General features: G+C 55.8%; 1 protein-coding gene across 3 annotated transcripts in view; it reads right to left on the bottom strand.

Moving 5' to 3' along the window:
• Window positions 1–339: 339 nt before the first annotated feature.
• The window catches only part of EFR3B (EFR3 homolog B), a 52008-nt gene continuing 26072 nt past the window's right edge, over window positions 340–26275 (bottom strand). For 2 of the 3 annotated variants that reach the window (XM_068400647.1, XM_068400667.1), the window contains 20 exons: window positions 25232–25382; window positions 18129–18250; window positions 14986–15135; window positions 13531–13665; window positions 13097–13175; window positions 11801–11936; window positions 10611–10772; window positions 9920–10031; window positions 7765–7816; window positions 7361–7533; window positions 6663–6738; window positions 5893–6054; window positions 5416–5547; window positions 5235–5302; window positions 4031–4158; window positions 3572–3663; window positions 2557–2605; window positions 1440–1546; window positions 1217–1266; window positions 340–618 (listed from right to left, as the gene is read on the bottom strand). In XM_068400647.1, the coding sequence (XP_068256748.1) occupies window positions 513–618; window positions 1217–1266; window positions 1440–1546; window positions 2557–2605; window positions 3572–3663; window positions 4031–4158; window positions 5235–5302; window positions 5416–5547; window positions 5893–6054; window positions 6663–6738; window positions 7361–7533; window positions 7765–7816; window positions 9920–10031; window positions 10611–10772; window positions 11801–11936; window positions 13097–13175; window positions 13531–13665; window positions 14986–15135; window positions 18129–18250; window positions 25232–25382 (2242 nt within the window). In that variant the 3' untranslated portion in view covers window positions 340–512. The remainder of the gene's footprint in view (window positions 619–1216; window positions 1267–1439; window positions 1547–2556; window positions 2606–3571; window positions 3664–4030; window positions 4159–5234; window positions 5303–5415; window positions 5548–5892; window positions 6055–6662; window positions 6739–7360; window positions 7534–7764; window positions 7817–9919; window positions 10032–10610; window positions 10773–11800; window positions 11937–13096; window positions 13176–13530; window positions 13666–14985; window positions 15136–18128; window positions 18251–25231; window positions 25383–26275) is intronic. The other variant, XM_068400657.1, reaches the window with a different exon arrangement.

Genomic DNA, 26275 nt, shown 5'->3' with positions numbered 1-26275 from the left:
GGGAATCGGCTACACGACGAGGGGGCTCCCAGGAAGATGTAGGGGACCATACCCCCTCCAGTAACCTGCCTACAGCACCAGCTTGGGCAGGTTTTGGTTTTGTGGCTACCCCAGGCCCCAGCACGCCGCACCCCAGGCCCCCTCCTACCTTTTACAGTCTCACCCCCTCCAGCTTCAGCCCTGCCCCTTGCCAGGGGCTCTCAACGTGGCCAACAGATGATGTGGGGAGGGATTCCCCGGGGTCAGAGCACCTCCCCACCTCCCCGTGCCACTGTTCCCTCAGCCTCCTGCACCACCAACCGCTGCAAAACGTGGCTGCGGAGGCAGAGCGTCACGAAATAAAGTACGGGAGACGGGTTTGTGGTGCCAACGAATCTTGGGGTGGCTTTGGTGTCCGTGTCCCAACCCGTCCTGCACGAGGATGAGCTTCCCATGGGGTCAGCAGTCGCTCCCCAAGAGGTCCATTGGTGCGAGGTGTGTGGTGGTGGCTCTGCCTGACCAGCTCCCCACCCTCAGTACACGCACAGGTCCGGGAACTTCATCTCGTACACCGGGATGGAGTGGTTTTGGGGCTGGCCATACGCAGCTGTGATGGTGCCAGAGGGGCTTGGCGGTGGCCTGGAACACAAGAGATGGAGGGAGGTGATTTACAGAGAGGTTTGGTGAGGAAGCAAAGCTTGGTGCAGAAAATGTGCGTCCCTGCACCACTGCAGGTCTCCCCAGTGCCACCACAGCAGAGGGGAACTGGGGCAAAGCAACCAGAGGCTGCTCCCAGCAACCCTCATCTCCTCGGCCATCGCAAACACCCCATCCCCAGGCTGGCACCCACTGCCAGCACACATGTAGGGGTAGATTTAGGTTAGATATTAGGAAGAAATTCTTTGCTGTGAGGGTGGTGAGAGCCTGGCCCAGGTTGCCCAGAGCAGCTGTGGCTGCCCCCTCCCTGGCAGTGTTCAAGGCCAGGTTGGATGGGGCTTGGAGCAACCTGGGCTGGTGGAAGGTGTCCCTGCCCGTGGCAGGGGGTTGGAACTGGATGAGCTTTAAGGTCCCTCCCAACCCAAACCAGTCTGGGATTCTATGAGTCTCCTTGATGGGGGACACATGTGGCTCCCGTTGCCCCACAGCCAGCGCTGGCCTCGTGCTCAGACACCCCACGCTCCAGCAGCAGGTTTTTGGGTGGCTTAGTGACCAGTGCTGGGCTGTCACCTCAACTCACCGTATGGTGATCTCGAAGATCTGGTTGAGCTTGCTCTGCAGCAGCGTCGCCTGTAACACAGACACAGAGGTTGTATTAGTGGCCTGGGGACCACAGCGACGCAGACAGGACAAACACCCCGGTCACCAGGGCAGGGGAAAGGTGACCTGGCAAAATTCAGAGCAGCCTCGTCACCATTCGCCTCTCCTGAGCGGGGATTTAGAGCCCCACAGCCCCGACTCACCCGGGCACCGCAGTGGGCAGCGATCTCCTCGAACGGGGCTTTCTGAAACTTCTCCACCACTTGCCGCCTCCGCTCTCGCTCCTGCTCCTCCACGGCGACGCTGTCTACTGAAGCAGAGGGGAGACGGCTCTCAGCTGCTCCCCACCCACACAGACCACCACATCCCCACCTCCCCAGCACACGGCGTGGGTTTGGGTATCACTAGAAGGCCAAGGAGAGGGTCTCCAGCATCTGGCTTTGGGACCAGCCCCACCAGGGACACCCCACAGAATGGTTAAGGGTTGGAAGTGACCTCTGGAGATCATCCAGCCCAACCCCTGCCAAAGCAGGGTCACCCACAGCACGTTGCACAGGGTCACGTCTAGGAGGGTTTGAATATCTCCAGAGAAGGAGACTCCCCCCCTCCCTGGGCAGCCTGTGCCAGGGCTCTGGCACCCTCACACCAAAGAAGTTCCTCCTCATATTCAGATGGAACTTCCCATGTCTCAGTTTGTGCCCGTTGCCCCTTGTCCTGTCACTGGGCACCACTGAGAAGAGTCTGGCCCCATCCCCTTGACATCCCCCCTAAGGTATCTGTAAGTGTTTATAAGATCCCCCCTCAGTCTGCTCTTCTCCAGCTGAACAGCCCCAGCTCCCTCAGCCTCTCCTTGTAGCAGAGATGCTCCAGCCCTCTGACCATCTCCGTACCCCTCCGCTGGACTCTCCCCAGTAGTTCCTTATCTTTCTTGAACTGGGGGGCCCAGAACTGCACACAGTTACTCCAGGTGTGGCCTCGCCAGGGCCGTGTAGAGGGGCAGGAGAACCTCCCTTGACCTGTTGCCCACACTCTTCCTCACGCACCCCAGGACACCACTGGCCTTCCTGGCCCCAAGGGCACATTGTTGGCTCACGGGGAACTTCTTGTCCCCCAGAACACCCAGGTCCTTCTCTGCAGAGCTGCTCTCCATGGCCAGGGCAGAGCTACGAAGCTGCCTGGTCACCCTGTGACCTGGGTGCAATGCTGCCATGGTGAGGCACTGGGGACTCAGCACACACGGACGCGGGGGTGGCAGTACCCACACACACACACCACGCCAGCCTCTGCCTCCCCCTGCTGTGGCCCCACTCCCTCGCTTACCTATCGCCTTCTTCAGCGTCTCGTATGTGATCTCTTCTGCTGGTGCTCGCTATGGAAGGGGAAAAGCAGATGAGGCTCCACACACAGCACAGGACACCGTTCTGGGACCACAGCAACCCACCACCAGTGTCCCTGGCTGTCTTCTTGCACCAAAACACACTCTGGCCTTGAAGACCAGGGATATCTTTCCTGGTAAATGCTTTTTCAGGCTGGACTAGCCAGGCCTTACACCTCCCCGAAGGCTCACAATCACAGAATCAACCAGGTTGGAAGAGACCTCTGGGATCATCGAGTCCAACCATTGCCCTGACACCACCATGGCAACTAGACCATGGCACTAAGTGCCATGTCCAGGCTTTTCTTAAACCCCTCCAGAGATGGTGACTCCACCACCTCCCTGGGCAGCCCCTTCCAATGGCTAATGACCCTTGCTGAGAAGAAATGCTTCCTCATGTCCAACCTGAACCTCCCCTGGCCAAGCTTGAGGCTGTGTCCTCTTGTCCTGTCGCTGGTTGCCTGGGAGAAGAGGCCGACTCCCACTCCACTACAACCTCCCTTCAGGTAGTTGTAGACTGCACTAAGGTCACCTCTGAGCCTCCTCTTCTCCAGGCTAAACACCCCCAGCTCCCTCAGACGTTCCTCGGAGGTCAGACCCTCCAGACCCTTCCCCAGCTTGGTCGCCCTCCTCTGCACTTGCTCCAACACCTCAACATCTTTCTTGAAGTGCGGGGCTCCCATAGCTAAGAAATATGCACATAAGGAAAATAAAGATTTGCCACCCAAAGAGCAGTGGGAGACCCTTCCTGCCGTGTGGGTCCCCTGGCAGGCTGGGACCTGCATCGGGGGGGAGCATCAGGGGAAGTCGGGGTCTTTCTGACCCTGCTTGCTGCCAGACATGCAGGGGCTGAGTTATGGGCCCCAGGGGAGCAATTAGGCGTGCAGTCAAATGAAGAATTAAGAGCATGTGGTGGCAACAGGACGACGTGGCCCCAGCAGCTCTGATGTAACACGGTACCTGCTCTCGCTCAGGACTGTTTCTCGACTCCATCTCGACCTGCAGGGAAATGGTCTCACCAATGCTCTTCCTCTTGGACAAGCGATCTTCATCTGGGGAGGAAGAGGAAGGGCAGAAGAGCCGATTGCAGCCGCAGCTCCCAGCTAACATGGCCTCATGTCCCACCCCCAGGGTAGCACTCTGTCACCCCAATCCATCCAAACCAGAACTGAGGACTGAGCTAAGCCCAACGGGCTTCATGGCTCCTTCTGTCCAGCCAGACATGCAAGTGGCAACCCCAGGAAGCTTCCGCTTCACTGCTTTGTGCCTCAGTTTCCCCAAGGCTACACCTCTAAAGGAGGACAGAAAAACAACAGGCCCACGTGTAGGACAAGAACTTCATGCTCCCATAGTCCAGGAAACCCTGGACTGGTTTCCTTCCCCCTCCAGTTCTCCAGGACACCCCAGGGTGCTGCGTACCCGTCAGCTGGGGGACGTAGGGTGTGCTGAGCCGGTCCGAGTTGTAGCCACTGCCACCCAGCACCTCGCTGATCTTGCTCTGCCAGAAGAAGACCTCCGGGCCCAGGCGGTCAAGGCTCTTGCTCAACCTGTGGAGATGAAGAAAAGCCAATGGAGATGGCAGCATCTCTCCTGCTAGGGAAACCATGGCAGCATCTCTCCTACTAGGGGAACCATGGCAGCAGGGTTTCCAGTCCCTTTGGGTCAGAAACAGAGGGCTCTCAGGGCTTTGCTCAGCTCCAGCACAGATACATCGGGTTATTTCTGCGCATGCCAGCTCAAAGCCAGAGTCCCAGATGGGCTCTCAACCCATCCCAAAGGATACGGATGCGCTCAGGGAAGGTCACCCTGACCTAGGGAATGTCTCAAGAGAGCAGTGGCACTCACTGGGGGCAGTGTCTCTGTAAGGGACCTCCCCACCAAACACGACCCATGCCAAGTGCGCCAGCCCAGCCAGCCTGGGGACGCTCAGCACGCAGTAGGCACCCTCAGGCTGGTGGCGTGGCAGAGCAGAATCACAGAATCAACCAGGTTGGAAGAGACCTCTGAGATCATCGAGTCCAACCATTGCCCTGACACCACCATGGCAACTAGACCAGGGCACTAAGTGCCATGTCCAGGCTTTTCTTAAACCCCTTCAGAGATGGGGACTCCACCACCTCCCTGGGCAGCCCCTTCCAATGGCTAATGACCCTTGCTGAGAAGAAATGCTTCCTAATGGCCAACCTGAACCTCCCCTGGCCAAGCTTGAGGCTGTGTCCTCTTGTCCTAGTGCTGGTTGCCTGGGAGAAGAGGCCGACTCCCACTGCGCTACAACCTCCCTTCAGGTAGTTGTAGACTGCACTAAGGTCACCTCTGAGCCTTCTCTTCTCCAGGCTAAACACCCCCAGCTCCCTCAGCCATTCCTTGTAGGTCAGACCCTCCAGACCCTTCACCAGCTTGGTCGCCCTCCTCTGGACTCTCTCCAACACCTCAACATCTTTCTTGAAGTGCAGGGCCCACAACTGGACACACTTGATGTCCTTCCCACTGTGCCATCCCCAGATGGGAAAGGAGATAAGCACAGGCAAGTGAAGGGCTGATAAACCCATTATCATCCATGATCTTATAGATGCAAATCCCTCAGGAGCAGGTAGTGGGGAAGAAGGTATTTTCCAGGTCTTACCTGGGTCTCTCCACAAACACCTCTTCAGGGAGCAGATAGGGAGCTTCCTTCTGTCGCATCTGGATGACCTGCAGAAGACAAGCCAAGGAGCCAAGCTCAAACCCCATGGGCAGCCAGGAGAGCCGATGCCAGATCTGCCACGGACAAGGCTTCAGCCCCATCCCCAGCCCCTCCCTCACACCTCGTGGATGTGCTGGCAGAAGGTGGGCACGGTGGTGAGCTGGCTGATGAGGTTCAGGTAAGCTGCACCCAGGGCGAAGAGCGCGCAGCGGTTGTAGGCTGTCAAGTTATCCTCGTTGATCTGGGCAATCTCCTGCAACAGAGACACGGCCCCATGAGATGAAGATGGACAAGGTCCCAGTGTGGTCTCCATCCACCTCGTGGCATCACCTGCCCTCCAAAAACCCCAGCTTCTGGAGCTTGGGTTTGCAGCATTTCAGAGGTCGACGAGGCGACTGGGGTCCTCCCCAGCGTGTTGGTTTCATCCCACTATAGTGGGAGAAGCTCAGAGCAGGTGAAGCACTTGCACCCCCCTTCCCCAGAGACCCCAACTCCAAAACAACTCCCCTCCCAGTGGCTCCTTCCCATGGCCTCCCAGCCCACCCACCCACCCCGGGCACTGAGCACCAGCAGCACATCCAGCTGCCCCCCTGCCTACCTGCACCGCCAGCACCAGCCGGATGAGGTCCACCACGACCTCCTCGTTAGCCAGCTCGATGCTGATGAGCATCAGCATGCTGTAGAGAGCTTCGTAGTGAGCCTGCACGTTGCTCTCCTCCTTGCATATCATGTAGATGTGCCGGTAGAGATGCTGGCCATGCTGTGGGGACATGGAAGGAGATGGTCACCTTCTGAGCATCGCCTGCGAGCAACACTGCCATAACACAGAGAAAGAAATGCAGCAGGACCCAGCAAAGGGGCCTCCATCCATGCAGGAGGGAGCAGAGCTCCTCCTGCCACCAAGCAAACAAAGAAAGCCCCAGGGAGAGGAAGCTGTGACCATCAGGTGGTGTTTCACCGTTCGATGCTGGACCCTGACAGAGAAGAAAAGGTAATAAACTGATCCTCTCTTGGCCTCAAGTTAGCTCCAAAGGGGTTTGCACCACCCTGGAAGTGTTTTGAGGAGGTAGGGTGGGGGAATAAAAATAAATGAAATCAGGCAACTTCAAAAGCCACTTGATAAATAGCTTTTGGGGTACCAGCACATCCTGGGGTGCTCATTCCTTGGGGCAAATAGCAGATTTAGGAGTCTAGAAAGGTCCATGCATGAAGCGCTGCTGGAGATTGAATCCCACGGGCTTTTCCCAGGGACACCCCCAGGTTTAGAGGCATCACGGGACTCCAAGACTCAGTGTGACTTGAGGAAACAGAGGCACAGTCCTCACGCTGGTCTGCACAAAGACAGCACGACCCAGACCCCGATGCTACCTTCTTCATGAAGACAGTATCTTGGCGCGAGCATTTGTCCACTTTCAGCTTCAGAACCGAGATGTCGCTGACGGTGCTGCAAGGAAAGGCCAAGGGGAAGGGAGAACTCAGACACCGGAGGGAGGAGGCATGATTCCTGCACGCCTGCAGAGCTGCTGGCCAGGAACTGAGGTGGAAAGCTAAAGGTAGCTTTTCAAACCCATCGGAGTAATTCAGATATTCAAGAGTACTGAGCCAAATCACTGCAGGATTTCAAGGCAGTGGTGCTCAGGAACACAAAGGCAAGTTGATAAAGAAGCGTGCGAGCAAAGTGGATTAGCAGGACCACAGCAAAACCCATGGAGATGGTTCTGTCTGGGATTAGAGTCATGGACAACACGAGTGCCCAGCAGGCCTATCTGTGGGGATGCAATGCAGTCAACGAACCCACTTGAGAAGGTTATTGCTCCAGTACGTCCTCCTGGGACCACTGTCTGACATGGTTACGTCCAGCAGTGTGGTCCCACGTACCTCTGGGCAGCACAGCCTCTCAGAGAGACTCCCCCACCCATCTGGCTCTTTGCAGACCACTGATCTGCAGCATTAAACCACCCCAGAATTGGTACCAGATTTATTAACAATCCTGCTAGTGCTTTCAGCCCAGTAGATCTCCCTCCCAAGCCTGTTCTGCAGGTCCCAGGGGAGCCCCCAGGACACACCTGATGGTGGAGAATTTCTGCCGGTTCCCGTGGCGATCGATGAAGCTGATGAGGATCTCGAGGACGAAGAGGCGGATCTCAGCGTCCTCCATGAGGGCTGCGGAGAGCAGCCTCTCCAGGAAGGCACTGGGAAGTGCCGTGAGCATGTTACTGCACTGGAAGCCCACAGAGACCTGCAAGCATCAAAGAAAAAAGGGAGGCAACATGACAGTGTCACTTGAAGGGGGTTAAAACACACCAAGACAGAGGGGAAGCAAGCAGAGACGACTAAGTACAGCTTGAGCTCTTCCTAAACCACCCCAGGGGAGAGGGTGCCCCAGCACAGCTCTGCCCTGCCAGCAGCTGCAACCCCACGGGTCTCCTGGGGGTTGGACACCCCTGCGGGGATGGTGACACCTTCATACCTGGAGAAGGGACTTCAGGAGCATTATCTGTGTCAGCCGATTCCGGTTCTCCCTGCCACGAAGAGAGGAAACAAATGGTAAAATCCAAGTGAAAACAAGACAACCCTCCTTCCATGCCCAAAGGATGGAAGAGCCTCACAAAGGGCAGGACCAGTTTCCTGAGAGTCACCACCACAAACCTGTAAAGGTCTCCAGCGAATGAGCTCCAGATTTAACAGCCAGTAAAAAGGTTGCTAAAGGGATGATAGATATCAAAGTGTACATCCTGCCATGGGCACCAGAAACAAGGCAGCACTCGCATCTCCAGGCTGAGCTCAGGACGATGAACCAACCTCTGGGCGTCCCCACCCCACAGTGACTCCCAAGGGACACCAGGCACTGGCTCTGAACAGGCTCCTCACTTTTAAGCAGCTGAAAACAGGCTCTGGCACCCTCACAGCAAAGAAGTTTTTCCTCATATTCAGGTGGAACTTCCCATGTTTCAGTTTGTGCCCGTTGCCCCTTGTCCTGTCGCTGGGCACCACTGAGAAGAGTCTGGCCCCATCCCCTTGACACCCACCCCTGAGGTATCTGTGAGCATTGATAAGATCCCCCCTCAGTCTGCTCTTCTCCAGCTGAACAGCCCCAGCTCCCTCAGCCTCTCCTCGCAGCAGAGATGCTCCAGCCCTCTGACCATCTCCGTACCCCTCCCCTGGACTCTCTCCAGTAGCTCCTGGTCTGTCTTGAACTGGGGGGGCCCAGAACTGCACACAGTTACTCCAGGTGTGGCCTCACCAGGGCCGTGTAGAGGGGCAGGAGAACCTCCCTTGACCTGCTGCCCACACTCTTCCTAATGCACCCCAGGACACCACTGGCCTTCCTGGCCCCAGGGGCACATTGCTGGCTCATGGTGAACTTGTTGTCCACCAGAACCCCCAGGTCCTTCTCTGCAGAGCTGCTCTCCAGTAGATCAGCCCCCAACCTGTGCTGGTGCATGGGGTTATTCCTCCCAAGGTGCAGGCAGCATCCCTGGAAGCCGCACTGCAGGCTGCAGCTCCTCTGCAAGCTCCTGGTTCACCTACACCCCCAGAACAAGCACCACCCTTCACACAGCATCAAGATGAGATTTAAAAACTCTCCCAGAGGAAGCTCACGAGCTGATAAAGGAGCAGGGACAAAGAGCCTGGCACAGCCAGCCTAGCACCAAGAAGCGACTGCCATCCTGGGGCTACGAGCCCGATCCTGCTCCTGCAGCAGGGAAAGCTGCCCTGGCCCAAGGGCACTCAGCTCCCAGTGTGCCTCCCACCGTGGGAACTGGGATTGAACGCAGGGGTCAGGACTCACCCCCACGTGAGCGAGGAGCAGAGCGCGTCTCCTATCAGCCGGCAAAGCCTCTCTCCCATCAGAGACAAGTGGGAAGAGCCCGACCGTACTTCGAAGATAAATATAGCACGAAAATCTGTTTGCTCCTTACCTACATGCTTCAGCGCCGATACCCTCGCTCCAAATAGCTCTCATGGTCTGTTCCCACACTTCTGAAGCAATTATGTTGTTTGGGTGTTTTCCCTTCCCTCTCTTCCTCCACCGCCGGGTATAAATACCACCTCCCTCCTGCTCAGCGTTAATAACAGCTCGGAGGCAGCTCAGAGGGGCCATGGAGGGGAGGCAGCAACAAGCAGCCAGTCCCACGAAACCAAACACGAGCTTCTCAAAAGCCACAGGCAGCCCTCGCTCACCGCCTCGCTGCCCCAAGACATCTAAAGTCACTTCCCCTGAATATTATTTTTAGTTCCTGGCTCGTTTTGGATGACACCCCAGGACCGAGCTCCTGAGAGCTGAATCTCTCAGCACGCACCCAAAGAAACGCAGAGTTCAGCCTGTAAACACCTTCCCCCCTTGATGCTCTGGTGTTTCAAGGGGCCCTTGTCATATTTGCAGTGGACAGCAAAGGATTTTAAATAAGGATCACACGTTGCTCAGCTTCCCTTGCTCTTCAGTGGAAGCTCTCGATGCTCAGCCTTTCTGACAACGTGCCCATGTCCCACTCTGTCCCCAAAAGTCACCTCAAGGTGGGAATGGTTTCAGGAGCTCCCCAGCCCTTTCAAAGCCTTACACCCACACACACAGGACAGCGGGAGGGAGAAGAATGAGGAGGGAGGAAGGCGTCTGTCCTCACCCGGCTTTGCCAGCCTCGATGGAGTGCTGCGAGGAGGGTAGGGGCACCTTGTTCATGATGAAGACCATCACCTCAGACTGCTGGTAGGTGGGCAGCGTGCTGGCGAAGGACCCTGCGGGGACAAGAGCATGCTGGCAGCGGGCGAGGCGCAGCCCACCACCCTGAGAAGCACCCAGCGCCGTGGGGTCTGCCCGCCTGCCCCGCTCCAAGCCAGCTGCTAGACCCCCATAGCCAGGCTGGGATAGGACAAAGCCCGCCTGGATCTGGTACCCACGGGCAGCTTTACCTTCAGGGTGACTCAAGATCCATCAAAACACCTCCCAGGTGGGACATGCCCAGGCCCAGGCAGGGTGAGGCTGAGAGATGCCAACCCCCTGCCTCTACCCCTTCCTTTCTTGGGGCTGGTGCATCCTCATCCTCAGCAGCTGCAGCAGGCTGATGCCTGCCCTCTTTCCCTCCTCTCCTTCCCTTCCTCAGGGTCTCCCACCCAGGGAGGAACACAGCTCTGCCAGGGATGGCCGGGGTTGCAATGCCACCTGCTGATAACCCGCAGCAGATAAATCTCATTTCCCATCACCACTTTTAGGATGAAGGTGACTTTGTTTCACCCTGGATAATCCTCCAGAGGCAGAAACTCACGGCGCAGGCGGTCACCCAACCAGCACAGCCCGGGCACCACGGGCCACCCCACCTATGGTTTTAATGACAGCCTCCTGGAACATCCTCTCCTCGTGCTCCTTGATGATCTTGGTGCTGACACCGGCGACGCAGTCGTAGCTCCCCGTCAGCGCGTAGTCAATGCTGAGGCACAGCTGCCTCAGCAGGGTGTTAAACACCTCCAGCACCGTGGGGCCTGGCGGGGCGAGAGAAGAGCAGAGAGACAGTGGAGCATCGCTGGGGGAGAGGGGCAGTTTTCCCCACGGAGATGGAGGCTGTGGTTTCCCCCAGGACAGTGTGGTTTATACCTCCCACCACCCCGTAAGCAGGTTGAAAAACAGTTTGGCCAGACACACAGTGACTTTTAACCCCCACCAGCTCCCCCGGTCAAGACAGGAGAGAAATGTCCTTCCAGGAACACCATCAGCTCAGCAGATTCGCACTTCAAGAAAGATGTTGAGGTGCTGGAGCGAGTGCAGAGGAGGGTGACCAAGCTGGTGAAGGGTCTGGAGGGTCTGAGCTACGAGGAACAGCTGAGGGAGCTGGGGGTGTTTAGCCTGGAGAAGAGGAGGCTCAGAGGTGACCTTAGTGCAGTCTACAACTACCTGAAGGGAGGTTGTAGCGCAGTGGGAGTCGGCCTCTTCTCCCAGGCAACCAGCGCTAGGACAAGAGGACACAGCCTCAAGCTTCGCCAGGGGAGGGTCAGGTTGGACATTAGGAAGCATTTCTTCTCAGCAAGGGTCATTAGGCATTGGAAGGGGCTGCCCAGGGAGGTGGTGGAGTCACCATCTCTGGAGGGGTTTAAGAAAAGCCTGGCCATGGCCCTTAGTGCCATGGTCTAGTTGCCATGGTGGTGTCAGGGCAATGGTTGGACTCGATGAGCCCAGAGGGCTCTTCCAACCTGATTGATTCTGTGATTCTGTGTGATTCACAGGAAGCCCCTGAAAATCCCTTTTTCCCCTGCCACGAAGGCAAAGGCAGGCATCACATTCGGCCCTCTAGGTTTAGGTCGCTGCATGTGGGCACGGATGTTGTGCTTGGGAGCACTGAAATGGCACACAACAGATCCCCAGCACCCCTGGATACTCCAGACTGGATCCCCCACCACCACCTCACACCTGGGCACACGCCAGAGCCCAGCCCAAACCTCCAGCACCTCTTCACCGCTCCCCCCACAATAAAAGGGTGAAGGGGTGGATGGAGAGGATAAATCCATCCACTTACCAACAGATCCGGAGGCTGCGATCACCGCTGCCTCCGACAGCACCTCCACGATGCCCGCACGCACGGTGGCCGCGCTCTTGCTGTTGGCATCCAGGTGCCCCAGGAGCTGCTGGATCACGAGGTGGGAGTGCTGTGGCTGGCAAGACAACACGAACGTCAGCGCAGGTGCTGCATGCACGAGGTGACAGCCTGTTTCTGTAACCCACATGGCTACCGGGGATGCACAGGAAAAATGACCTTAAGAGCTGTACAGATCTAAGGAAACAGTGACAATCCTGGGGATTTCAGGGAGAAGGGATTTGATTTTTGCCAGGGTTTCCCAAACATGTCTATATTTCAAAAGGATCCTGCTGAGTTATTGTTTAACGGCTGAGGGAGCTGGGGGTGTTTAGCCTGGAGAAGAGGAGGCTCAGAGGTGACCTTGGTGCAGTCTACAACTACCTGAAGGGAGGTTGTAGCGCAGTGGGAGTCGGCCTCTTCTCCCGGGCAACTAGTGATAGGACAAGAGGGCACAGCCTCAAGCTTGGCCAGGGGAGGGTCAGGTTGGACATTAGGAAGCATTTCTTCTCAGCAAGGGTCATTAGCCATTGGAAGGGGCTGCCCAGGGAGGTGGTGGAGTCCCCATCTCTGGAGGGGTTTAAGAAAAGCCTGGACATGGCACTTAGTGCCATGCTCTAGTTGCCATGGTGGTGTCAGGGCAATGGTTGGACTCGATGAGCCCAGAGGGCTCTTCCAACCTCATTGATTCTGTGATTCTGTGACAGGGATGCTGGGCTGCAGGCGCTGTCACGACGCCTGGTTTGCCCAGGGCACGTTTCACCCCAGACAGCCCCTCTCCTTTTCTGCAGGGATGGGGAGCTTGGGTTGCTTTACAGGGCAGCGATCAGGAAAGAGGCAGCTTTCCATCTGCTCCCTTTGGAGCGTTTCACAGCACGCCGCTAGCCTGGCTGATTCAGCAGGGCTTTGCTTTTCGCTGAGAGAGAGGGAATCACTCCCGGGACTGAGATACCAGCTCAAGCAGCACCCTCCTAAAACACGCCAACGCCCGTCAGCCACTTCCCCCCCATTTCCACCTGCCCACACCACCGTAACCCAGACCATGCCCGTCTCCAGCCCATTTTGGGGCACACTCGGTGGCTGAGCTCACTGCCAGCACTTGGACTCGGCACTGATGGGATGCAGCAATGCAGCGGCGGCTCTGACTCAGCCCGGCCATGGAGACAGACACGGGCACTCCCGAGCATGCACGTGCGTCCCCAACCAGTGCCACCGGCCAGAGTCCCACCAGCTCCCCACCTGGATCGAGTACATGATGATCCTGAAGCAGCAAGTGGCAAAGATCTTCGGCTCCCAGAGCGAGTGGTTATCCAGGTGGCTGGGGAAGAGATGGAAACGGAGGGGAAAGTAACTGCCAGTCCCCCAAACCCTGCAGAGGTGCAAAGCAGCACCAGGCACAGCCAGAAGAAGCCGGGAGCAAACGCTGCAGGTGAGGGCAGGGACACAAACTCCTCTCCCAGGGGCGACTTTTCTCAGCGACAGGTAACCATCCCATGCCATCTTCCTCATTGCATCCAAAAACAAGAGCTCAGCCTGAAATCCAGTCCCCATCTCCAGCACCGTGCCGAGGGGAGCCAGAGGAGACCATGCCTTCGCCCCAGCTCTGGCCCGCATTGGCTGTTTCCCCGTGCCTCAGTTTCCCTTGTGCCAAAACGGAGGGAGGGATGACTTACATGAGGACGGGTTTGATGGCGTTCTTGATGTTGCCGTACGCCGCTCGGCCCAGCAGCTCCCGCAGACACCTCTCTGCCAGCTCCGTAGGACTCTCCTTCTCCTTCTCGGTGGCTTGCAGCGGGGAGGGGGAGCGGCTGCGAAAGCAGAGGAGGGTGATGAGAGGGAGCAGCACTGAGCGTGCAGCAGCAGTGGGGGAGAAAAAGCACAGAGCCCGGACAGGGAAGGCTGGAGCAAACTGGTCGTGGCATCTGCCCACACCCTGTGCTGCACAGGGCTGTGGGCTACCTCTCACACAGGCCACAGCCACCCCGCAGCAGCCAAATGTCACCTGCCAAGCAGACGGGGTAGCTCCATCCCAGCAGAGCCCAGGCAGCAGGGACAGCAGCAGGGACAGCCCCCGCGTCCCTGGGACTGGGAGGATGATCGTGGTGCTCAGTGCTGGAGGGGGAAGGATCTTATCAGTGAGGATGCAGGACATAACGTCCTCCCAGGGTGGACACAGCCTGCCCAGAAGAGCAAAGCAGTCCCAGCCCGGCACAAGTCACCCTGAACACGCACACCCCAGAGGAGGTCCATCCCCTTTTTCCACACTCGGGCTGTTTGGTGTCACACAAACCCCATGAATGCTTTTTCCACCTTGATGCCTCAGTTTACAAGAAAAATGCCTCTGGCCAGAAGCCAACTTCCCAAGGCTGATACATCTCTCTTAACCTTCAAAAGGAAAATCCCAGGAGGAATTCATGCCCTGTGCTCTGCACTCCTCAGCTAAGCGACTCCCCTTTATACACCCAGCTGGTGGCCAGCACACAGCTGGCGGGGGGTTTACGCTGGAAGAATGGAGGGACAGCAAGCAAATATTTGAGTTCCTGAGATTCCTCTTGCCTGCCTTTAAAATCACTACTTTGGTAGCACTGAAGCAGGAATCCCTCACAGAGGTCAGCCCGCTTGAACAGGCAGCTCAGAGCCTTTGCAAACAGCGTGCCTTAACTGCAGGGACAGCACGGGGTGACACGTAGAGCTCCTGCCACCCACAGCATCCTTCAGTGAGGGACTCAAGCTTCGCCAGGGAAGGGTCAGGTTGGACATTAGGAAGCATTTCTTCTCAGCAAGGGTCATTAGCCATTGGAAGGGGCTGCCCAGGGAGGTGGTGGAGTCACCATCTCTGGAGGGGTTTAAGAAAAGCCTGGACATGGCACTTAGTGCCATGGTCTGGTTGCCATGGTGGTGTCAGGGCAATGGTTGGACTCGATGATCCCAGAGGGCTCTTCCAACCTGGTTGATTCTGTTGGTTGATTCTGTGACTCACAGGCTTTCCCCTCTGGCCACTCACCGCATTTTTCACAGCTGCCAGCACAAATCAGCCTGCAACTTTGGCCAAAACCTTGCCAAAAGCAGCCCCGGGGCCGCGAAGCCGCTGGTGGAGCAGGTGGATTGTGGCAGCAGCAAGCACTCACCTTTCGGCCTCCTCCACGTGCTGTAAGTTGAAGAGCAGCGAGGGCACGATTTTGTCCATGTGCTGTGGGTCCCAGATGTTGGCTTGGAGTTCGTCGTTCACCGTCTTCCTCACCACTCCTTGAAGGCCTTTGATACCGGACATTCGGATCCTGGGAAACAAATTGACATCAAAATGCTACATATCTATACAGGATACGTTATTTTATATTTATAGGCACTTATATACATGGGTGAAACTGCAAGAAGTTGGCGACCAAGCTGGTGAAGGGTCTGGAGGGTCTGACCTACGAGGAATGGCTGAGGGAGCTGGGGGTGTTTAGCCTGGAGAAGAGGAGGCTCAGACGTGACCTTAGTGCAGTCTACAACTACCTGAAGGGAGGTTGTAGTGAAGTGGGAGTTGGCCTCTTCTCCCAGGCAACCAGTGATAGGACAAGAGGACACAGCCTCAAGCTTGGCCAGGGGAGGTTCAGGTTGGACATTAGGAAGCATTTCTTCTCAGCAAGGGTCATTAGCCATTGGAAGGGGCTGCCCAGGGAGGTGGTGGAGTCACCATCTCTGGAGGGGTTTAAGAAAAGCCTGGACATGGCACTTAGTGCCATGGTCTAGTTGACAGGGTGGTGTCAGGGCCATGGTTGGACACGATGATCCCAGAGGGCTCTTCCAACCTCATTGATTCTGTGATTCTGTGAAGTTGGAGAGAAGACACTGATATCTGCACTGCTGGAGGGGTTCATGCAGGTGATGCCCCAGTTCCCAGCTCCAGGCCTGGTATACCCCAGGGCAATCCTTCTGCCTCGCATCCCCGAGAGATGTGGCTTCCCACAGCCCAACCAACATGACCAGGAAAGGCTCTGAACCAGCTAAAATTGTCCTGGCAGCAGCAGCCAGCTCCCACCCACTGTCTTCTCCAGGAGGTTCCTGGGTGAGCAGCAGCCCCCCATCTCCACAGCATCCACCACCTGAGATGGAGAGGTGGCACGAGCGAACCTGGCCTCTCAGAAGCATTGTTGTCAGACCTGGCAGGTCTCTACTCTCCAGCTGTGGCACGCATGGAGGGTTTTCCCATTTCCCCCATTCCCAGCAGCTGCAGAGCCACGCTGTGCCCATGGGGATGCTGGGGAAACCTAGGTGCTTTTTGACACCTGTGTCCTTTCTGGGACCAAAGATCTCTAGTCAGCAATAAAGTCAGCAATAAAAATCTCCCTCCACAGCAGGATTCCCAGGTCTGAAACCAGCCCCTCAACACCCCCTGCTAACGCCTGAGAAAGACAGCACGTGCTTATCTGCAGAAATAAATGCATTAAACAACCTGCCCTGAGGTTTCCCTAACACATTTTGCAGATCTAATCAAGGCAATAATCTGATCAAGACACAATTCTGGAGGGAGGAGCGTTGAGCAGGACCAAGGCCCCAGGAAAGCTCCTTTTTAATTACAGGAGCTGCAGAATTTCTCTCTTCCAGCCTCCAATGCAATTTAGTCAGTGACACCGATGCCATAAAGGTCAAGTGGAAATAATGAGCCTTCTGCGTGATTTACTTATTAAGGAAAGAAAAAAACCCACCACCTGTGAGTCTGCAGAGGTAAAAGGAGGCAAGCCTGGTCCTCAGGGCCAAGCCTCCACGAGGAGTGGTGAATCTCAGAGGTTCACCCCTCTGGAAGGTCCCTGGTACAGCAGCTCTGGGAATGGCACCAACACGATGTGCTGAAACGCTGCCCGACATCTGGGCTCTTCTTCAAACTCCTCTCTGGCAGCAGTGGCCTCCTGCCCAGGCTTTCTGGCGAGAGCCATGGGTGCTACGCCGTCGGTGCCTCACAGGGCCACGTCAAGTGCTGGGTCTTTTTAAATACACCATCGACAGGCCTGGCCTTGGCAGCAGTAAACAACATTAATCTGTCTGCTGTAGTCATAATTAATCCCCCCGGGGAACATTTCCCATCACAGCAAAGCAAGTCAGTCCTCGATACCGTCTAGAGAGATGTAACTGCCTTTAAACGTGGAAAATAACAGACCACACGGCTGCAGGAGGGAGTTTTTGAGTGAACATCATTCTGCTAAGAGTGGGGGGGGCCTCTGCCCATCATCACTGGCACAGGCTGCCCAGGGCAGTGGTGGAGTCCCCATCCCTGGGGGGATTTAAAAGCCGTGTAGATGTGGTGCTGAGGGACATGGGTTAGTGGTGGCCTTGGCAGTGCTGGGTTAGGGGTTGGACTCAATGATCTTAAAGGTCCTTTCCAACCAACATGATTCCATGATTCTATGATCATCCTCCTTCCTTTTGGGGCCAGGATCACTTGCTCACCTCCTGCTCTGAGCTCCAGCTCTCTGTGGGCCGTGGCCCTGCAGCAAAGGTGAGAAAAGCTTAAAGATACACTGAGGCAGCCCAGTGATGGGCAGACTGCAGGTGTTACCTGCTCACATTTTGGCCAAAGAAAAGAAGCTGGAAGCCCAAGGCCACGTTTATCCCTTGTCCTGTCATCAGCCGTGGTCAGAGCAAGCACAACTGCCCTGCTCTCAGGAAAGCAAATGCAAACCAACTTCTCTCACACACGTGTGATACTGCATACGATACCCCACGCAGCAACAGGTGTTGGACATGGGCTGTGCTGTGTTTTCTAGGCTCCTGTTTCATCCTCCCATAGAGTCAGCTTGGAAAATAAGGGAGGATAAAGAACAGCAGCAACTAGCACTAGGACAAGAGGACACAGCCTCAAGCTTCGCCAGGGGAGGTTCAGGTTGGACATTAGGAAGAATTTCTTTTCAGAAAGGGTTATTAGACATTGGAAGGGGCTGCCCAGGGAGGTGGTGGAGTCACCATCTCTGGAGGGGTTTAAGAAAAGACTGGACATGGCACTGAGTGCCCTGGTCTAGTTGACAGGGTGGTCAGGGCAACGGTTGGACTCGATGATCCCTGAGGTCTCTTCCAACCTGGTTGATTCTGTGATTCTGTGAATGCCCCCAGCTCAGGGCAAATCACTGTGCATCACAGCACAGAGCAATCAATCCATGCCCAGCCTGCACCCAACCTGTCCCCAAAAGCAGGCGCTCCTCCAGGGAAGGCAGAGGCTGGGGGCACAGGGAAGGCCCCCAGGACGTGTTCGCAGAGCCAGCGGGGCCAGGGACACCCCACTCGTGGCACTCACTTTGTCCGGATGTCCAGGTCGTCGTGGCTGGAGTGGCACATCTCACTGAAGCGGGAGACAAAGAAGTCGTAGCTGCGGTGATAAGACGGGGTGTCCTCCTCGATGTTGGCAAACTTCACAAACTGGGAGAGAAGAAAGAGGGGGTCAGCCTGGCTGCGGGTGCTGCAAACCTCACCACGAGCCCCGGTGGTCCCTGTAAAGGGCATTTAGAGGTGCAATAAGGCTCTGAGTTAGGGATCCCTAATATGCCTAGTAACAGGAGGTAAATTTGGCCCCAGACAAGCACAAAACCTGGCCAACGTTGCCCAAACGCTGCTGCAGGGGTGAAAACAGCCTTGGAAACACCAGTGGAACAAACAACTGCAAGCAGGTTCTTAACCACATCCCAGATCTCACCCGGTAGCACGAGGTCCCATTGCTCCCTTCCAGCGTGGCCGCGCCAACGGGCGCAGAGCTTGCCAGAAATGCCAGCTGACCCAGAGACCTGGCTGTTAAGCTTTCAGGGAGAGAATTAAGGAGGAAGAAAGGATAAACATGTTTTCAAGCTTTCCTCTGAATTCCAAAACTTGTTCATGAAAAGATGGGAACAAAGGGTCAGGCAGGAAGGGGGAACCTCAGCTCATCCAGGGGGAACCTCAGCTCATCCAGGGGGTACCTCAACTCATCCAGGGGGGAACCTCAGCTCATCCAGGGGGGAACCTCAGCTCATCCAGGGGGTAGCTTTAAAAAAGGAAAAATAAATAAAACCTCAATAGCACAAGAGCTGCCACAAAGTCCAAGGCATCAGCTCCCGGCTGGGACATACAGAGCATTCAGCCTGTATCGACACAACGGCACCTGGTGCTGCAAACGGACGAGGTTTACCCTTGGCCTGGGACCAAGCATCGTGCCACCAAGTCACAGAATCACACAGAACCAATGAGGTTGGAAGAGCCCTCTGGGATCATCGAGTCCAACCATTGCCCTGACACCACCATGGCAACTAGACCAGGGCACTAAGGGCCATGGCCAGGCTTTTCTTAAACACCTCCAGAGATGGTGACTCCACCACCTCCCTGGGCAGCCCCTTCCAATGCCTAATGACCCTTGCTGAGAAGAAATGCTTCCTAATGGCCAACCTGAACCTCCCCTGGCCAAGCTTGAGGCTGTGTCCTCTTGTCCTAGCGCTGGTTGCCTGGGAGAAGAGGCCGATTCCCACTGGGCTACAACCTCCCTTCAGGTAGTTGTAGACTGCACTAAGGTCACCTCTGAGCCTGCTCTTCTCCAGGCTAAACACCCCCAGCTCCCTCAGCCGTTCCTCGCAGGTCAGACCCTCCAGACCCTTCCCCAGCTTGGTCGCCCTCCTCTGGACTCGCTCCAACACCTCAACACCTTTCTTGAAGTGTGGCGCCCACTTCAAGAGCCCTTGGGAAAGATCCCAGCCCTGACCTGACAGCAGAGGATTCAGCAGCACACACCAATCCTCCGAGCAAGAAATCTCCTGCTACAGGCACTGGCTCACACCATACATGAGATGTGCTTCCACCAGAGACACTGCACCACGGGTACAGCCCCACGGCTTATGACAGCGTGGCACGGTCACACTGAGCGATCCCACCTCACTCAGGCAAGTTGTCCTGGGCCAAAGCATCAGGACTGCTGGGTTCCTCTTCCAGCTGAGAGGACCTAATCTACCTCCAAGGGATGGTCTGTCCACCCGGCATTTCTCAGGGTGCTCAGCACCCTCTGGAGATGCCATGCTGCGTGGGAGCTCCTTCTTCACCCCGATTCAATCAGCAGGCTTTTCGCACTTCTGGCTTTCTGCATTTGCTGGCATCCAGCCCTGCGAGGAGAGCAGCAGGCAAACGGCCCACCGGTGCCCCTGCGCAGCTGGTGAAGCCAGCTCGCCAGTCCCAGTGCATCACCCAGGCGCTCATTAGCATGCACCCGCTGCGCCGGGCTATTAATAACGTCAGCTGCAAAGGCTGGCTCTGCACGAGCGAAGGAGCCAGCTTAGCCCCGCCAGGAACTGTTCCCAGAGTGCAGGGACCAGCTCCAGCTGATAAACTCCTCTTACTCACCAGAAAAATGCAGGGCTGTTACATAAGGAACCTCTGTACCAGGCAGTGCACAAAGTGGGTTTTTTAAGCTCATGGCAACTCCACGTGCAACCAGAGGCGAGGGCAGGACGCAGAGAGAGGAGCAATAACGGGGCTCCCCGCAGCAGCTCCGGGAGAGCCATCCCAAGCGTCCCGTGGCTACGAAGCGTTGTGAGATAAAGGAAGGAAACAGCTTCTCTGCAGCCAGTGTCTGCAGGTATCAATCCCACAGCCACGCGGAGGATGGCAGCTCATTTCATGCCATCAGGCAACCAAACAGGACCATCTCGTCAGCACTCCTTATTCTGAAGCTGTCGAGGCCCCGGGGATTGCCAGCCCACCCATCCATGCCAGCGGCACCCACGGTTCAGCTCCCTGCCCCAAGGGCAGCTGCCCACCTCTGTCCTGGGGGGACAGACATCCCTGCGTGGTGCCACTGTGCCCGGTGACACTGGATGCAGCACAGTGTTGAGGTGTTGGAGCGAGTCCAGAGGAGGGCGACCAAGCTGGTGAAGGGCCTGGAGGGTCTGACCTACGAGGAAGGAACGGCTGAGGGAGCTGGGGGTGTTTAGCCTGGAGAAGAGGAGGCTCAGAGGTGACCTTAGTGCAGTCTACAACTACCTGAAGGGAGGTTGTAGCGCAGTGGGAGTCGGCCTCTTCTCCCAGGCAACCAGCGATAGGACAAGAGGACACAGCCTGAAGCTTGGCCAGGGGAGGGTCAGGTTGGACATCAGGAAGAATTTCTTTACAGAAAGGGTTATTAGACATTGGAATGGGCTGCCCAGGGAGGTGGTGGAGTCACCGTCTCTGGAGGGGTTTAAGAAAAGCCTGGACATGGCACTTAGTGCCCTGGTCTAGTTGACAGGGTGGTGTAGGGGCAGCGGTTGGACTCGATGATCCCTGAGGTCTCTTCCAACCTGGTTGATTCTGTGATTCTGTGATTCTGTGTTCACACCTGCCAACAGCTGGAGGCAGCAGCTCTCTGCATCCATTTTCAGCCTGCAGCCTCCGGCAGGGCCAAAACTTGTAAAAAGCAGCTAAGAATGGAGAAAAATCAGCCTTGAAGCCTCCTTGCTCTGTCAACGGGACATTTTTAGGACTCGGCCACTTGCTCGTAGACTGTGGCATTTTTCCAAGCCTTGGCCGCCCCTACAAGAGTCATGTACCATGCTGCAATTACAGGAGATGCCCACCCCAATCCCATTGCCCAGTGGCAAAAAGCAGCACCACGACACATGGAAATTAGACATTAGGAAGCATTTCTTCTCTCAAGGGTCATTAGACATTGGAAGGGGCTGCCCAGGGAGGTGGTGGAGTCACCATCTCTGGAGGGGTTGAAGAAAAGACTGGACATGGCACTTAGTGCCCTGGTCTAGTTGCCATGGTGGTGTCAGGGCAATGGTTGGACTCGATGATCCCAGAGGGCTCTTCCAACCTCATTGATTGATTGATTGATTGAATGAATGATTGAATGACCCAGTTAGAGCTGGGCTGGCAGGAAAGGAGGCATCAAACCTTCAGGGAAAGCAACTTATTTTCACTAACAGGCACCACATCCCAGCTGAAAAGGTGCTCTGCAGCTTCACCTTGTATTTCCACTGAGAAAACAGTTTAAAACATTGAAATGCAACACTCTGCTGTGGCTTGAAGGAGTGTGGGGCTGGGCAGCTTGGGGCTCCCGTGCTTGAAGATGAGAAGCTCTAACTGAAACACGGCTGGGACGAGCAGAGAGCAAGCGCAGGGGAAACACGAGGAGCGTGGCTGCCTTGGAGAAGCAAAACAACGGCTGGGAAGGGATAACGCTGCCATCTATAAATACGTCAGACATAAATACATCAGAAGAGGAACATCAAGGCGGGGGAAGAGCTGTTTAAATGAAAGATCAGTGCTGGTTCGAGGAAAAAATAAAATGGGGAATGACATCGAGCTGGAAATTAGATGGTTCCTACCCAAAGTGGGGAGGTTGCCCAGCAGCCTCCTAACGAGGATGAGAAACCAAAGTGGATTTAAGCTGCAGCTCCATATGTTCACCCCGGGGATTATAGGATGGGGTTGTAGCGATCACAGGATGTTGGATTTTCACCGTGGAGCCCGGTGGGCTCAGCCCCTCCGCAGCACGGCACCTTGGCTCTGCAGGAGGAGGGAGACGTGCTTCAGGCGAGATGTCACGCCGCGGAGAATGACTCACTTGGAGCAGGTTTCTATAAACAACCTCCTCCCGCCTTTGCCATCAGCTCCTTTATTGTGAAGATCTCTTCAGACAGCATCCTCTAATTAAGCACGAGCCTGAGGCACATTCCTCATTTGCAGATATAGGAAGAAGTGTCTCATTATCATTATCCACTTTTCTATAAAAGCCCACAAGTTCTCTGTGTTATTTGCCTTCTGAATGCTGCCACGCTTGAGAAGGCAAAAAAAAAGCATCACTAAGCCATCATTCCTGATCTGGACTCCTCGTTAAAACACCCGCTACTGATTCCTGACCGCAGCGACAGCAGCGCTAAGGAAACACCCATCCGTGGCCCAGGACCATCTCTCCTCTCCACAGCTGCCTGAACACGGGAGGTTTGCTCTGCACGGGCAGGAAACATGGGACAGTGCCCCATCTCGCCTTGACCCAATGCCTCCTGGGCTTCACTGAAGTCTCTGCCATGGCACCGTGAGCCCCTGTGGTGAGGGCTGTCCCCTCCCCAGCTCCACGCCAGCAGCTCCCGTTGCGGTTCAGCTCCATGCCACGTGCCGGTGGCCCCTCTGATGCAGGGCTCTGCTCAGGCATCATCCAAGGACCTGAAGAGTGTCCAGAGAGTAGCCACGGAGAGGGAGATGTTGGCTGAGCTGAGGTTTAAACCCTACCTCCACCCCAGGTCCCTCTGGAGCCTGGGACAACCCCTGCATTTCCCAAACAGCTCAGGGGCTGGGAAAGGGGATATTGCACGCATGTGTGGGCAGGGATGCACTGCAACGTAGGGTGTCTGAGCAAGAGACCCAGCTGCTTGCCACTGGGATGGATCCAGGCAGCTCCAGCACGTCTCTCAAGAGGTTTGGACAGTAAGTGGCACCTCTCACAGAATCAATGAGGTTGGAAGAGCCCTCTGGGATCATCGAGTCCAACCATTGCCCTGACACCACCATGGCAACTAGACCAGGGCACTAAGTGCCATGTCCAGTCTTGTCTTAAACACCTCCAGAGATGGGGACTCCAGTCTCCCACGGAGCTTGAGCCACCCTTAGGCAGAGATGTGGGTGCTGGCCAGAGACCCTGCTCCCATCGCAAGGAGCTTTCCCAGGCAGCCCCTACAGCATACCCGGGGTTTACGGTGGCACCGCCGCACTGGAACGCCACGGTAAGCTGCTGCTGGCAGTGGGTTTCAACTGAGGTATCAATCCTCCTGCTTCTTCAGTGGCTGTGGATTAATGGGTTTGCCAACGGGCAGCTCACATCGATACCAGACGGTTTAGTCCAAGTAGGCCTCAGAGCAGGCCCTGAAAGGCCGACTCTGTGTAACCTTTAGACAGAACCAACTTTCCCTTCAGCAATTTTCCTTCCAGCTGAAATAACTGCACTTTCTGAAACTAACTGAGTGTTTCGCAGGCAGGGTCTGCTTCTGGGACTGGTCACGCTTAGAGTTACAGTGGTCACTGACTCCTGCTTGTGCTTAGTCTTAGAGAATCCAAGGTGTCTGTGAAATCCCCCACTAATTACAGAGAAGGGCCAGAGATAAGCAAGACTGTGAACAACATCTTTGTAGTGTCTGAACTGACTTGATGCACAGCTCTGACACCAGGAGAAGAGATAAATCCTGTAAGAACCAGAACAGGATCTTCTCCTCGGAGCCACCTGCGTGTGCCAGCAGAAAGGCCTCGAACATGCTTGCGCAGAAGCGGGGTCACACAGCGGACAGCACAATTAGGGGAGGATTACAACCAGTAGAGACCCCCAGAGCCCACCCAAGACCCCTTCCCCAATTTAATACACATGCACAAAGACAATTACATAATGTATTAGCATATGCATAAGTTTCTTGGAATAGGTGGGCTTTACTTGGAATTAGATGAATATTCATTTTCCTATAATGTATATAATGAGTGTGCTTTTGTTCCTGGGTGTGCATGCGAGGAGGAGAGACCCCCCACGTACCCAGAGCTGCAATAAACCAACGTCGGATTTATAAACTATCAGTTGGTTTAGAGAGTTTTCTTGGTTACTATTTTCCAGTAACAACATCGCTTTCAGCTGGGAGCAATTAGCTGTGAGGGAGAACAGGGTGTGAAAGGTCTCCTGAGAGACCACCCTCCTGCCCATGGGATGATCAGCTCCATCAAACCCCCTCTGAAAAAGCAGCAAGGACACATGCTGCTTGTCCAAGCCAAGCTACCGGGCATGGGTAAAGCCCTCACAAGCCCAGGTGTCAGGTACACCCAGTGTTCCCAGTAAAAACCAGCAGAAAGGCCATGCACAAGTGGCTGCTGGCTGCCAACCAGGATCAGCAGTTTGGATGCTGGGAGGACATCATCTTTGTTCATCCCTGCTTCTCTTTTCCCCTCATTTTATGTCTGTGACCGACACATCCCCAGTCTGGCTAAGCCATTTAGTGCAAGCAGCAACTCTGTTTAAGCCAACCCTTTTCTAAGCACAAAGAGTCCCCCAAATCCACGGGGATCACCTCCTAAGTTGGTCTATTGTCCAAAACTGCTGACAGCCCCAGTGTCCTCGGGCTCATTTAGGAAAAGCTGAATTCAAGAGAGGGAAGGCATGGCAGCAGAGATCAGAGCCCAGCGGCTGCTCACAGAGAGCAAGCAGCAGAGACAGCACGTGAGCAGCACAGGCAGGGTCTCAGAAACCTCATATGTGGCAGGACACACAGGAGGGCACACCATAAATTCTCCCCTGCAGCCGCTCCCCATCCTTTCCCAACAAAGTTTCCTGCCCTGGCACTGTGCAGAGGTGTGGGGGCAACAGGCAGGGTGGAAAGCCAAGGACAGGGTCAGCAGGGTGCTGCCACCTCCTGCTGCACTCCTACTCACCGAGTTGGTCCCCAGGATCTGCAGGTTGGGCTTCTCCGACTCCAGCAGCTTTGCCACCATCTTCAGGAAGCTCTCCACGAAGAGGTTGATGCTCTGGCAGTGGCAGGCCATGAGGAGCTGGTCCAGGGCCTCCATAGCAATGCACACGTACCTGGGAGCAGGCAGAGGCCAGGGTCACTCCCCAACAGCAACATGGGCCCACGGCCATCCCTCCTCCTCCCCTCTCCCAAACCGTCTGGTGCCCACCAGCAAAACGCCAAACCTCCTGCTCTGGCCAACCCAAGGAGAAAAATTTTACACCCAAAATACCCTCGGGACATATTTAGATGGTGGTGGCTGCTCCCAGCATCTCTCATCCTAGCAAAGACCCAGCTGGTCCTGGCCAGGGAGGAGGGACAGGATGAGAACACAGAATTAAATTGATGTGCTCCAGAAAAGCTGGGCTTAAATACACAATAAAGCACATTCACATCACCCCAGAAGTTCGCGGGGTGAGCAGGGTTTCCTCCAGCAGTGCCCACACCAGGATTACCTTGGTCCCCATCCCAGCTCCGGGGATGGGGCTCAATCACTCAATCCTGGCTCCATGCACTGAACTGGGACAGGGGAAGCCCAGAACATGGTTCAAACAGAGCAGCAAGATGGGACACATCCATGACAGGTCCTTGGGACCTCCTTGAGCACAGCACATCCCTTCACCACCCCTCCCAAGCAGGCTGAGCTCACAGACCACCCCCTGGCAGCCGGCTTTGCTGCAAGCTGCTATGGTGCATCTTCCAGGCTATTTATCAAACCGGTCCTGCGACGCTCCTGCCTCTGAGAGGGAGCAGCAAAACCTCGTGCCCAGCGATGAATCTCCGTCAGGTGCCTGTTATGGAGGTGGCCAGATGCTTATACTGCAGTTGAAGAATTTGTTAGGTGTTATTTCATGTTTCCCCAGCCTCTGACGGCTCTGAGCAGATATTCATTCCAGCTGGAGTTGCCCAAAACACAGAAAAAAAACCCAAATGGTGATTGCACCGAGCCTCACAGCTCCAGCTCTTC

This window comes from Nyctibius grandis, chromosome 1 (genome assembly GCF_013368605.1).
Source record: "Nyctibius grandis isolate bNycGra1 chromosome 1, bNycGra1.pri, whole genome shotgun sequence".
Lineage (NCBI taxonomy): Eukaryota > Metazoa > Chordata > Aves > Nyctibiiformes > Nyctibiidae > Nyctibius > Nyctibius grandis.
Note: the sequence above shows the minus strand (reverse complement) of the source record. Positions and strands in the feature narration are given on the sequence as shown.